We start from the raw sequence: 14,310 nt of genomic DNA, 5'->3' as shown, positions 1-14,310 counted from the left end.
ATCTCCCAAAGGGAATGTTTTTTTTTTCTCAACAAAAGTGGAGTTATTCTAACTTTTTCTATTGCTATTACAAGGTTGCCAACAAGCCAGGTCACCTTAAGAAGATTATTAGTCCCCTAATGTCACCTCTGCACTCTTTTGAAGCTGACTGAGCACAGACTGCTTGACAGCTCTGAAACCATAAATGCTCAGAGCTAAGTGCTTCTGGGTTCACACTACACAAGGAAAATCAGCACCGGGGAGAGACAGTAAGCTCAGGACACATGGGGGGGGGGGGGCACTTTTATTTAAATGTTGAAGTGATCAGGCAGCTTTGGAGGCTAAATCAGCTCTAATACAAAGCCAGCAGCAACAATGTAAACAGACGCCTGGCTGATATAGTGGCTGGGAGTTTGTTTACGTGCTGGTGCCTACATAACCGATGCATCCACAGCAGTGAAAGGGTTAAAGCCTATGGTTTTTTGAATATGTGAAGCAAAACGCAGAGTATTGTATTGGTCAAATATGACAGCCCCATATTTATATATACTTACAAACTAAACATTGAAACAAGGTGTTTAAAACACATTTTTACATCAAGCTAGTCTTTTACATGTATATTGAATTGAAAGATTAGAGACATACTAATCAAGCAGTGAATATGACATTGCCCATTAACTGTGGGTAAATTAATCACCAGTTTAAAACATGCACCGGGAGGATTATTCCAAAATGAATGTTTTGGAATGTCACATTCATTGTTTTATAAATAAAACCCATTTGTTCCCTTTAAAAACAAAAAGAAAAGAAATGGACTTCCTTCACTCTTTAGTTGGACAGATATCACTAAAAACTAAAAGCAGAGAGAGCTTTAGGAGATTAGAAGATTAAAAATGACAAACTTTACTTTGAAGTTAAGAATTAAACGTAATTTAATTAGGTGCATCTTTTAAATGAAAATAAGACGACACTTTTCTGAAGGTCTATTCATCAAAATACTTAGACGTGTTCATGTCCAAAACACAGACCAATTATACATATATTTGCAACAGAAAAAAAAAAAGTTAAATTGCAAAATTAAAACAAAAGGTTTTAATACAGATTTTCAATATCAATTCATTCTTACTGTATATTTTTACAAACAACTCCATTGTAGCAGAGTACATTGACTTTTCACAAAGTCCATATTTTCAATAAAATGTGAAATTTAACTATAGCCCTATTGCCTTAGCCTTTTTAAGTGCTCATGGACTTAAAATTGTTAAAAGCAGTGGTGATTGCCAGCCCAAGAATGACACCCCCTTAAAAGGAAAATGATCGGTGATAAAAATATGTACTGACTCATTATTTCAGAATTTTCAACTGGTTGTTTATTCTGTATCTGAAAGATAATTGCTAGAACTGTAAAATGTACAATAACTTGAAAAATATCAATTGTAGTCCAGTGTCTGTAAGCAAAAGCCTAACCAATTAAAGATATTAACATTAGATGCATTTTTACTATAAAAAAAACTTTTCTATTACAAAGATCAGTCTATTAAATGCATCCCTTGGAGATCCAATGTGCAGATTTTTACACCGGCGACAAGGAAGCAACCGTATAGTGGAGTTCCCCCTTTAATCCCTCCCCCAAACTTTTTCCTTGCTCCAAAATGTACTCTGAAAAAAACTGTCAGTAAAATATTTAGACAGATATGACACAAAGGGAGGGAAAATAATCCAATGTGCAAAAGAGTATTAAACATTTACAAGATTTGGTGCAGGCTTCCACAGTACTGTAATATTCACTTTGACATTTACAGTGGAAGGCCTTCAGCAGTTCATCACAGGCTCTTTTTTTTTTCTTTTTTAATCACTATCAGCTTGTGCCAGGATTCCAAAATTTTTCAAATGTGTCCATATGATAATAGCAACAAAAATCACATAAATAGTACTTGAGATTCGCAAACCTTAAAATCAGTTTGGAAGGAACTAGATCATTCTTGTTATTGCAGTATCTCTAGGTTTCAAATCAACAGTCTCAAAATAAATGACTCATAAAATCACTCTTTACAGAAAAAATATATATATTTATATTCCTCCCTTTTACACTTTTGTCATCCCACCCACTTTAGTCCTTTGATTAGAATATATATATTGTTTAAACTATAAGGTGCCTTATAGTAAAACACAAGGATCATTTTGTATTTAGCTCATTTTCCAGTTCCATTAGTTTGCGAGAAGCTTTAACTTTGTTGGACACATCCTGGCCATGAGAAAAGAGGCGCTGGCGCTCCTTAAAGGTCAAGCTCTCTGGGGCTCCACCAGTTGTAGAAGGATCTTCATCTTGGCTGTATGAAACAAGCACAGTATGAATCAAATCTTGCCTCAAATACTGTAATATCACTAATTTTACACTGCTTTTTTTTTTTACCTTTTTAGTCTCTTATCTCTTGGATCCCTATGAACTTCATTGTTCCCAGCTATCGTACTTGATGATCCAGTGTAAGAATTTGATCCTAATAAGGAAAAAAATAATTTGTTTGTAGCGTTTACATTGTAATAATGGGGCTGATTTACTAAAACCGAAGAGTGCAAAATCTGGTGCAGATCTGCATAAAAACCAATCAGCTTCCAGCTTTTTTTTTTGTCAAAGCTCAGCTGAACAAGCTGAAGTTAGAAGCTGATTGACTACCATGGACAGCTGCATCAGATTTAGCACTCTCCAGTTTTAGTAAATCAACCCCAATGTGTCTTTATTGAAAAATACATATTACTTTTGGAAATTCAAGTTGAATATCTATAAAGAAATAATAGATTTGTAAATGATTTTAGCTGTGCTTCTGTTGGAAAAGCAGGAAAACATGCAAAGTTAGTTCCAAAAGAGGACAGAAAAGTTACCAAGCAGAGCAGGAGCCATATCTTATGATGAATGCATCTATTAGCAATGAGAATTGAAAGCGGAGTTCCAGCCTGTGAAAAAATAAAAATTAAAACTCAGCAGTTACAAATACTGTAACTGCTAACCTTTAATATAAGGATACTTGCCTGTCTAGGGTTCCTGCGATGTCGGCACCCCAAGCGGATTTGTCCATCGGCCCAGAATGCAGCAAGGGTTTGGGGGTTTGGGGGTGGAGGGGCTGATGCAAATGTGGAAATGACGTACCTCACCGCGGCGAGGTAGGATGGAAGGACAGCTTAAAAAAACAAAACTGAAAAGGCACAAAACTATTGAAAAAAGGACCTAGTTGCATTTTAGCCTGGAACTCTGCTTTAACTCTTAGTTCTACATTTTCTGCAGAATGTTCTTAGCTTCAATCTGATTTTATTTTAAAGATCAACACTGCAAGTGTATGACATTTAAATGTTACCTTTCTGTGTTTTTAATAAATATATATATATATATATATATATATATATATATATATATATAACACACACATATACACAGTATCTCACAAAAGTGAGTACACCCCTCACATTTTTGTAAATATTTTGTTATATCTTTTCATGTGACAACACTGAAGAAATGACACTTTGCTACAATGTAAGGTAGTGAGTAGCTTTTATAACAGTGTAAATTTGCTGTTCCCTCAAAATATCTCAACACACAGCCATTAATGTCTAAACCGCTGGCAACAAAAGTAAGTACACCCCTAAGGGAAAATGTCCAAATTGGGCCCAATTAGCCATTTTCCCTCCCCAGTGTCACGTGACTTAGTGTTACAAGGTCTCAGGTGTAAATGGGGAGCAGGTGTGTTAAATTTGGAGTTAATGCTCTCACTGAAAGTTCAACATGGCACCTCATGGCAAAGAACTCTGATTATCTGAAAAAAAAATGAATTGTTGCTCTACATAAAGATGGCCTAGGCTATAAGAACATTCCCAAGACCCTGAAACTGAGCTGCAGCACAGTGGCCAAGACCATACAGCGGTTTAACAGGACAGGTTCCACTCAGAACAGGCCTCGCCATGGTCGGACAAAGAAGTTTAGTGCACATGCTCAGCATCATATCCAGAGGTAATCTTTGGGAAATAGACGTACGAGTGCTGCCAGCACTGCTGCAAAGGTTGAAGTGGTGGGGGGTAAGCCTATCAGTGCTCAGACCATACGACGCACGCTGCATCAAAATGGACTGCCTGGCTGTCGTTCCCAGAAGGAAGACTCTTCTAAAGATGATGCACAAGAAAGCCTGCAGTTTGCTGAAGACAAGCAGACTAAGGACATGGATTACTGAAACCATGTCCTGTGGTCTGATGAGACCAAGATAAACTTATGTGGTTCAGATGGTGTCAAGCGTGTGTGGCGGCAACCAGGTGAGGAGTACAAAGACCAGTGTGTCTTGCCTACAGTCAAGCATGGTGGTGGAAGTGTCATGGTCTGGGGAGCAACAGTTCATTAAGGGAACCATGAATGCCAACATGTACTGTGACATACTGAAGCAGAGCATGATCCCCCTTCCCTTCAGAGACTGGGCCGCATGGCATTGTTACAACATGATAACGACCTCAAACACACCAGATGACCAATGCTTTGCTAAAGAAGCTGAGAGAAAGGTGATGGACTGGCCAAGCATGTCTCCAGACCTAAGCCCTACTGAGCATCTGTGGGGCATCCTCAAATGGAAGGTGGAGGAGTGCAAAATCTCTAACATCTACCTGCTCCGTTATGTCGTCATGGAGGAGTGGAAGAGGACTCCAGTGGCAAACTGTGAAGCTCTGGTGAACTCCATGCCCAAGAGGAATAAGGCAGTGCTGGAAAATAATGGTGGCCACACAAATATTGACACTTTGGGCCCAATTTGGACATTTTCACTTGGGGGTGTACTCACTTTTGTTGCCAGCGGTTTAGACATTAATGGCTGTGTGTTGAATTATTTTGAGGGGACAGCAAATTTACACAGTTATACAAGCTGTAACTCACTACTTTACATTGTAGCAAAGTGTAATTTCTTCAGTGTTGTCACATGAAAAGATATAATAAAATATTTACAAAAATGTGAGGGGTATACTCACTTTTGTGAGATACTGTATACACACACACACAGTATATTCATAAAGTATTCAGACCCCCTTCACATTTTTTTCAATTTTGTCATGATGCAGTCTGATACTACAGTTGTTTAAATCAAAAAAAAAAAAATCTCATTAATCTACATTTAGTACCCCATAATAAATTTTTTTTAGAAATGTCCGTAAATTTATTAAAAAGGAAAAACTTAAATATCACATTGGCATAAGTATTCAGACCCTTTTCAACAAGGCTTGAAATTTAGCTTCGCTGCCTTCCATTTCTCTTGATCGTTGCTGAGATGTTTCTACACCTTGATTGGAGTCCACCCTTTGTAAATTAAATTGATTGGACAGGTTTTGGAAAGGCACACACCTCCCTAAAAAAACGGCCTCATGGATGACCATACATGCTGTATCTGAGCAAAAACAATGAGGTCAAAAGGAACTGCTTGCAGAGCTCAGACATAGGATTATTGCAAAGCACAGATCTGGGGAAGGCTAAAAAAAATTATTGCTGCACTGAAGGTTCTTAAGAGCACAGTGGCCTCCATAATTCTCAAATGGAATTAGTTTGCCACAACCAGGACTTTTCCAAGAGCTGGTCCCCCCGACCAAACTGAGCAATCGGGGCAGAAGGGCCTTGGTAAGAGAGGTGACCAAAAACCCAAAATTGTCACTCTGACTGAGCTCCAAAAATCCTGTGTGGAGATGGGACAACGTTCAAGAAGGACAACCGTCACTGCAGCCCTCCACCGATCTGGGCTTTATGGCAGAGTGGCACTCTCAGTGCCAAACACATAAAAAGCCCGCTTGGAGTTTGCAAAAAAAAAAACAAAAAAACAAAAAAAAACAAAAAGCACCTCACAGACTCTCAAATTGTGAGGAGCAAGAATCCTGACTTGAACCCTCTATTGAACATCTCTGGAGAGACCTGAAAATGACTGTCCATCAATGGTCCCCATCCAACCTGACTGAGCATTTGCAAACAAGAATGGCAGAAGATCCCCCAATCCAAGTGTGCAAAGCTTGTCGTGTCATACCAAAGCTGCTTCAACAAAGTGTAAAGGGTTCTGAATATTTAAGTACATGTGATATTTCAGTTTTTCTTTTTAATACATTTTCAGGTATTTCTAAAATTCTCTTTTCAGTTTGTCACTATGGTGCACTGAGTGTATGAATAATGAGACAAATTATTTAAACAACTGTAGTATCAGGCTACAACATAACAAATGGAAAAAGTGAAGGGGGAGTTGGACTGCTCAGCCTTGCATTCTGAGAGTAAAGGGAGAGTGTCAAATGCTCCCTATAACCAGAAGTATCAAGCACACCCAAATGCTTTCACAGCTGAGTGAAGCATAGCAACGATATCAGTGGTTGGGGCCGGCTTATCAAGGGAACAAGTCACCTTACTCTAAATAGGTAAAGTGACAGATTCTCTTAAAGAAATATCTACATATATTTTAAGAAAAAGGTTTAGTTTTGTTAAACCCCAATTCAGCTAACAGCTACACAAGTCATAATATAATTTAAAGTAGACCTTCAGCCAAGAATAATATTTTCTGCATTTGTCCCCATTGGAGAGATGGCCCCTCATTCTTTGCTTTGGGGACAAACATCACTTTCACAGTAACAGAAAGTGATCAAAGTCTCCCCCAAAGAAGATAAAATCCATATTCCCATAGCAGCTGACCAGACACTAGGTATACGTAAAAAGTAGGACATTTCTATTTAAGATGAACAAAAAACAGGAGAGAGGAAACAACACCCATGTGCAAAATTCTTAGAGGTTAGATTATTTCGATTATGGGGAAAGATTGAATCTCTCACTGTGAACGCTGGTAGAAGAGAGAGTATTGGGGTAGAGTGAAAAGTGAGCAATTCAGCCCACCAGGATTCACCCAAAGTGCAAATATCAGTTCAGGGACAACTTTCAAATAAAACTAACTTTTACTTTTTAGTCTTCACAGGAGAACAATGAAAACGCAAGCATTCCAAAGCGCTTTTTCGCCTCAGCCAGTGAAAAGAAAAATGAATTAGCAGTTAGCCATAAATATTGAGCAAATGGTTTTGGCAGGAGCAGGGTGAAAGCAGTTATGTGTGGTTCATCAATTACCTTTGTCATATTTGGTATATATATCTGGAGTATAAAATGTATACATTGTGAGTATTAACAGCTACAACACCAATCTAACTTAAAAAATGTTGAATGTGTTTGGTAAAACGTGATTGTGTTTAATGTGAATAGCGCTTTTAATTATTATATCCTTGGATCACGTTATTATAATACACTATAAGCTCTACAGTTATTATTCTTGGTTGATTAACTGCCATACACAAGGGTAACCAACATAGTGAATAAAACGTAATATGATACATGGCCAACTAATGTGTCACTGAAATCTTTAAAATATTACACAGATTGGTACCTTCTACAGGAAATCTATGTGTTTTAAAGTGTTGAGGTTCAGATGTGCTTGGTTCAGGGTTTGAATAATTCTCAGTGTGCATCAGAATACACAAGCCATTATGCCAAGCTAAAAAAACACAGAACATCAGCTTGCATGAAGCCATATTTTTTAAAAAATCGTATTGCATTTAAAAATGTGAACAATACTGCTGTTACATAGTTACATAGTATGTAATAATAACCAAAATGACAAGATTGTTGGGCATGTTAATCTAAACACGCACTATGCTGTCAAAGTTCTAGCTCTATATGATGACAAATCCCTGCTCCCTATGAATAGTATATGACTGTATTCCTATCACTCTGTATAATCATGTAATTTGCTTTCCAAATAACCAATAAACACACACAAAAAGGAACCGCTTTCTAAAGCATACTGATGCAGTCTAATGATGTCTATTTTTTTCCCCCCCAAAGTGCCCTTATGACTTAGGACTGCATATTTTAAAGATTTTTTTTTGTTTTTTTTGTTTAACAAAATTGAGTCAGCCTGAATGCTTCTCTATAGTTCAGAAGCCTTGCGTTGTTATCAATGAATCTCCGAGGTGGCGAGGCAGGCGGATGACATCACAATTTCAAACTCGGCAAATAAGAAAGCCTTGCATTCATAGACAATGCCTGACTGGCAGAGAAGCATTATGGCCAACACCATTTTGATCCAGGCAGCAGATGGGAAGCTGCCCATACTGCTGTAGGAAATAGCAACACATATTTCATGTAGCTAATGCTACAGCAGTATAATACAGCGCATACAGGGGCTGCATAGTAATAAAATAGGAATAGTTTGTCTGGGCTACCTTGGCATAGTGAACTACTGCAAGTCAAATGAAACATGGAATTTTACTTTAATGTAAGGTACAGCATGGCATGTCTCTCTTGAAAATTTTGTGCTCTACCTGCCATCCAGTAGAGGTCTAGTGCCCTACCAGTTACCTGATACAGTCAGAAATATTCTCTACCAGCCCTATTCCTTATATAGTGCTACATGACTACAATCTCCACTGACAGGGAGACCCAGACTTTACCACTACATGTTACTGCATGGTAAGTTACACTACATACATTATAGGTTTGGTTGCTTTATATAAAAATATTGTGAATGCTGATTGGTGCTATGAATATCATAAGAAATCTATAATATGAATTATATATTTGGAGATATTTATGTTCAGTGCCATCATGATCGCCCTGATAATCTTGAAGTATGTGCAATCTAGACACTGTACCGAACTTTAACTTGCAAAGCATCCTGTGAGTATGGCTACTTTCACACTGTGGCACTTTTCAGTCGTTTTTGGGCTAAAATTAGCACCTGTAAAGTGCCTCTCAAGGCAACCGTAGTGTGAAAGCTGGAGTGCTTTCACACTGGGGCGGGTGCACTTGCAGGAGCAGCATCTTTGGGGCATTGAGGGAGTGGTGAATTCACGGCTCCTAAAACGCCCCTGCCATTGAAATCAATGGCCAGCGCTGCCGAAGAGCCTGCAAAGTGCTTCAGCAGCGGCACTTTTAATCCTTTGTTCGGCCGTTAGCGGGGGTTAAAAGCACCCCGCTAGCAGCCAAAAAGCGGTGCAAAAACTATGGTAAAGCATCGCTAAATCTAGCGCCGCTTTACCGCCGACCCCCCCCCCCTTTAATTGTATTTTCCTAAAAATTCTAAATTATGCTATGTGTGGTTTTTGTGATGTACAGTACAGTCTTTTTGGCTGAACTTCTTGTTGGAATACTGACTGATCATAAAGAAGATATGGCCAAGAAGAGTTTTGTGGACATTTTCATAAACTGTATAACGAGGAGTGAGCAAGTGTTGTAATTCAACTTTTAGTCAGATGCCAACTGTGCATTTAAAGGTTATTTTCAAAGTATGTGAAAAAAACTATTTAAATGTATATAATATAATTTTTATAGGGTCGAGAAGATCATTATGTTTTATGCAATTGTATTTTATATTTAACAAGCAATTGTTGATTAATGTAAATCAGTATCTTCATTGTTTGCCTCCTAGGGCTCACTTAAACTGTCCATGCCTCCTTCCACTTTACTAATCATATATTAGTGGATGTAAAGTGTACCTGTGAAGAAAAAAGTTGGGGGTTACACCCACCTCACCTCCCCCCCCCCACTCTCTTTTGCCCTTGACACCTTGGTGAGGATGACGCCACACTTCTTCAGACTAGATTCTGGGAAATACAGTGCCGAACTCACAAGTAGATGCTTCTGCAATAGACTTGAGTGTGTTCTCACAAGATTTCATCTGCTCTGCATTTTCCAGGAATCCACACTTAACCATTCGAAAGACAGGGAAGAAGGGTACACTATGTATAGAACTTTTCTTTTCATGCAGGTACATCCTACACCCACTAACAAAGTGATTTGTAAAGGGGTAGGTTCAGGCAAATTGAGAGGAGCTTGAACTTTACTGCACGTTCCTCTAAGTATTTTGAGTCCAAGTCCTATAATAAGCATGCTTATTATAGGATCTATACCTATTTCAGGTAAGCAAATCAGAAAGCTTTGAAGCCAAAGCTTCAGCATGCCAGCCAGGAAATAAGCATTCGAGTTTAGCGATGGCAACCTTCATGATTCCCACAAGACAAGGTATCTTTAAATACATTGAATGCTCCAGCTAAAACAAGCGCAGAGATCAGTTCTGATTTTATTTGCCATATTCTTATTCTGATCAATAAATCAAAGTGCTGATGTCAATGTATTAGGGTGACATTCAGCAGCTAACTTTTTTTTTTTTTTTTTAGAATGATAGCAAAGTCATGTCGATTTCTCATGACAGTTCCTTGAATTTTCTAAAAAGTATTCTTTTTATCTACAAGAAATTGTGTGGATTATCACATGGTGTGTTCTTGTAGTGCTTGGGCTTTGGGTCGTCCTCACATACCTTAGTAAACCTATACGCTACAAAAACTCATCTTTTTAAAACAGAATATGACTGAATTGCACATGGGCATCTTTTGGATATTGTTACAACAGATTAGTTGCTGTGCTTGCCCTATTACATATACTGTGTACAAAAAGACTGTGAAACTTTAAGCTCAAAATGAAATAATGTGCTACTGGAGTATGTCACTGGAAAAAAGTGCTTGTCCATAACATATGAATGGTGCTCCATGAAAACATAGATGTTACTTTTACAAACTGAATAATTAGAAACAAAGCAATGTGAAAACTGTAAGGCTCGGTTCACACTGGGTCGGCTTCAAAGTCGCCCTGCACAGTGCGACTTTCAAACTACTTCTTCATTAGAAGTCAATGCAAGCCGCTCCGAAGTCGCCCCAAGTAGTGCAGGAACCTTTTTCTAAGTCGGAGCGACTTAAGTCTCTCCGATTAGAACGGTCTCATTGCACTAAATGGAGCGTGACTTGTCAGGCAACCAAGTCGCCTGACAAGTCACCCCAATGTGAACCGACAGTGGTATCTCCCTAGTTTTTCCTACCCAAAACAGATGTTTTGGCTTTAGACCTTATGGATGAGAGTTAACTATATTTTCATACAAATAATTTATGTTGGATTCTCTGTGGTGGTCCACGTAGTGGTTTGAAATGTTTTGTTTTTGGTCTACATAACTTTGAGTTACCAGGGACTCTGGAGCATTAAATAAAGGGGGTTTTGTAGGCCCTTCTGGGTATTCTTGATGTGTAGTTTTTATTAGCTGCCACTACCTGCTGCTCACCATGTCTGTAATGTTACTGATATAACAGTAAATCGTATCCTGCTAAGAAACATTTTCTCCCTCCATTTTTATTCTCCTAAATGTTTAGAGGATGTAATCATGGAAATGTTTATTCATTACATCTAAAACCTAAATTTTATTGGTCTGTGCATATTAGGCACATACACACAAAACTTTCAAAATAAATGCATTGCTAAAACCTGAAAGCATGTATTATGTATGCATTACTTAAATTGGGTATACATAGATTGGACAAATTTCGTTCTGTATGTAACCCTCCCAAACTGATAGAAGCCAATTGTCAGATCAGCTTCTGTTGAACGGGACTGCTGGAAAACCTTCAATCAGCAGTAGCGCTGGTCAGTGTATTCTGACAGCAGAGAAATCCCACTGTCAGAAAAAAATGCCCAGCAGGGAGGATTCCTGCATACACATAGTTTGTGTAGAAAAAAAAAACTGAGCGTGTACCCAACTTTAATAGGTTTCACTTTTTGCTTACAACAATGGATGGACTATTGGTTCAGCCCCCACCACGAGGCATTATAACAGCTGGTGTATGGATGGACTTTCTTTTGATTAGATGATGTGATACTAAATCTCTATTCTAAACGCTAAACAGATGCATTGCAGAAGTGAGATGTGTGTTTTGATATACAGCAATCTCAAAGTATCAGGAGCCCACTTTAGGCTTAAAGTATAATGCTCATAGTTTAGAGTGTGGTTCCCTAGGAGGGTGCGCCAGTGCTTTTGGCTGGAATATAGGGTTTGCAATTATTCAGAGTCCTCAGAATAACATGGTGTGAAGTTAAAGCACTCTCCCTAAACTAGTGCCTGAAATGTATGGAGGCTCATCATACTAAACCTTTGAATCTAAAACATCTTTTCTGTTTGGACTGACCTTCTGACTAGAAAATAATAAATAACACAAGTACATGCAGTACAAAATAGTATAGCAAACCTAAATGAAATATATGAAGCAGCAAAGCATGGTAGCCAAAACCAACAGTACTTCGATTTGATTAAGTTTTTTCTTGTTAAGACCCAAGAGGAAAAAAAAGACATTTAAATGGTATAAGGAGAGGAAAACTGAATTGGAAAAACTGATTGGAAAGGGTAATTCAAGTGTTTAATCATTCACCAAATAGTGGTAAAGAGGGGGGAAAAAAAAAATCACAAATTAGAGGATAGACTTCCATTTAAAAATCACCAAGGTGTAAGAGTTAGGAGTTGTATTCCGACTAGTCACACATTTTTTTTTTTTTTTTTTTTTTTAACAGTACCTTTAGAGATGCTTTGGTGAAGAAAACCTGGCTTATTTGCTATGGGAGGGGCCAGGCCTGTTTTGCTACCAGTACTGTTGGCATTGGCTGTAGGTGGCTGGAATGAGTTTGAAAGAAAGATGCCATCGGACACAGGACGAGGCTGGCGTGCAGCAGGCAGCTGTGGTTTATGTGAAGCTGGAGGAAGGTCACCATAAGACTTTCTTGTGCTGGAGTACTTATCCTGACCTGCTAGGTTTGTGTCTTCCTCATCATCAGTGTATGCAACAAACTTGGCAGTGTAAACCGTGTCAGGTGACAGAGCTTGTGTTTTGAGGTAAGAAGTGTTTCGCTGAGGTGGGGGAGGCGGAGCGTTAGACGGGAGGGGTGGGGGTGGGAGCTCATATTCCCTTGGGAGTGGAGGTCTGTACAGACCAGGCTCTTCAGGCTCTAGTAATCTCCGCTCTGCCTCCTCATGTTGCCTGCGCCTCTCTGCTTCCAAGCGGTTGTAGTACTCCTCTTCCTGCCTCCTCTGCTAGCCAAAAATAAATAATGTAATTAAGCTTGTGCCAAAAATAAAAGGAAACAAAATAAAGCTTACATACAATAATGGTTATTAACGAAAGAAAGAAAAAAAAATATATATATACACACACACAATATTTGTTGATATCATGCCACATGCACACAAACAGTATACATTGGTGCTTTAGTAATGCTAAAACATGTAAATAGTGCATTTCAATTATCTAAATAGTTATTTTTTTTTGTTTTGACCAAAGATGACGTACACTTGCTTGGGCTCTATTGCTCTAGCTTATATTGTACTACATACCTGAGGGCAACAGATGCTATGTATGTACTACAGTAAATCCTTATCTGCCATCTCTTAACTGTCGGTAAATGTGACTTAACAGCTTAATGGATGGAGTTCCTAAACAGCTTTTATTAAGGTAACACTTAAACTGTATTTAAACCCAAACAATCAACTTCTCTTAAAACAGGCTACACATTGGTCAAATTTTAGCAGGGACCCATCTAATTTCATTCAGAGTGTGGTCCTCCCTGCTGTTAAGGAAGGAAGACAAAGACACATGCTGTAAAACTTGTTGATCAGCAGCTGCAGCTGCTGATCAGTGTATTCTGACAGCAAAGGGTACAAGTGTAAAAATGCAATGTACTGGCAGGAAGTTTTCTTTCGTCCACTTCATTTGTGTGGATGAAAGAATCTGCTGTATTATAGCCATCTTTATTTGTTCCTTTTTAGTCTTTCAAACATACCATTTTGGCAACCTTTAGGGAAGCCTATCTCAGCTTCACCTAACCACTGAACTTTTAAATCTTCCATCAGCTCATCTCTCAGTTATTAACTTTTGTACCACTTTCCCCACCCTATTCGATTGTAAGCTCTTACAGGCAGTGCCCTCTTAAGCCTCTTGTACTTTATTGTACTGTAACTGTACTGTGTCCCTCTATATTGTAAAAATCTGTGTAAACTATTGGTGCTATATAAATCCTTTATAATAATAATACCATTTAAAGGCCATTGAAAGGAGTCCTTCCAGTTCTTATCCTAAACTAACTATATTCTGTGGCTGAGGATAATGAGCACACCAGTTTTGTGGTACAACATACTGTATATCATGATTACAAAATCGTTTTTATAACGCAAGCACTAATGGCCGTTTCAAAAACCACCTTGAGCAATTTTTCTTTAACCACTTTATTACCCCCTTCCCAGCCAGGCCAATTTTCAGCTTTCAGCACTGTCGCACTTTAAATGACTATTGCGCAGTCATGCGACTCTGTACCCAAATTAAATTTTTATAATTTTGTTCACACAAATAGAGCTTTCTTTTGGTGGAATGTAATCACCACTGGGTTAATTTTTGCTAGATAAATAAAAACGGACTGAAAATTTAAAAAAACAA

At 38.4% G+C, this 14,310-nt stretch overlaps 1 protein-coding gene across 21 annotated transcripts in view; it reads right to left on the bottom strand.

The window, feature by feature from the left end:
* Window positions 1-893: 893 nt before the first annotated feature.
* AFDN (afadin, adherens junction formation factor) overlaps window positions 894-14,310 on the bottom strand; it is a 386,193-nt gene continuing 372,776 nt past the window's right edge. For 10 of the 21 annotated variants that reach the window (XM_073627519.1, XM_073627513.1, XM_073627512.1 and 7 more), the window contains 3 exons: window positions 12,401-12,911; window positions 2,393-2,477; window positions 894-2,309 (listed from right to left, as the gene is read on the bottom strand). In XM_073627519.1, the coding sequence (XP_073483620.1) occupies window positions 2,156-2,309; window positions 2,393-2,477; window positions 12,401-12,911 (750 nt within the window). In that variant the 3' untranslated portion in view covers window positions 894-2,155. The remainder of the gene's footprint in view (window positions 2,310-2,392; window positions 2,478-12,400; window positions 12,912-14,310) is intronic. The other 11 variants (XM_073627521.1, XM_073627522.1, XM_073627524.1 and 8 more) reach the window with 3 other exon arrangements.

The sequence above is a fragment of the Aquarana catesbeiana genome, linkage group LG04 (assembly GCF_042186555.1).
Source record: "Aquarana catesbeiana isolate 2022-GZ linkage group LG04, ASM4218655v1, whole genome shotgun sequence".
In the NCBI taxonomy this organism is placed as follows: Eukaryota; Metazoa; Chordata; class Amphibia; order Anura; family Ranidae; genus Aquarana; species Aquarana catesbeiana.
Note: the sequence above shows the minus strand (reverse complement) of the source record. Positions and strands in the feature narration are given on the sequence as shown.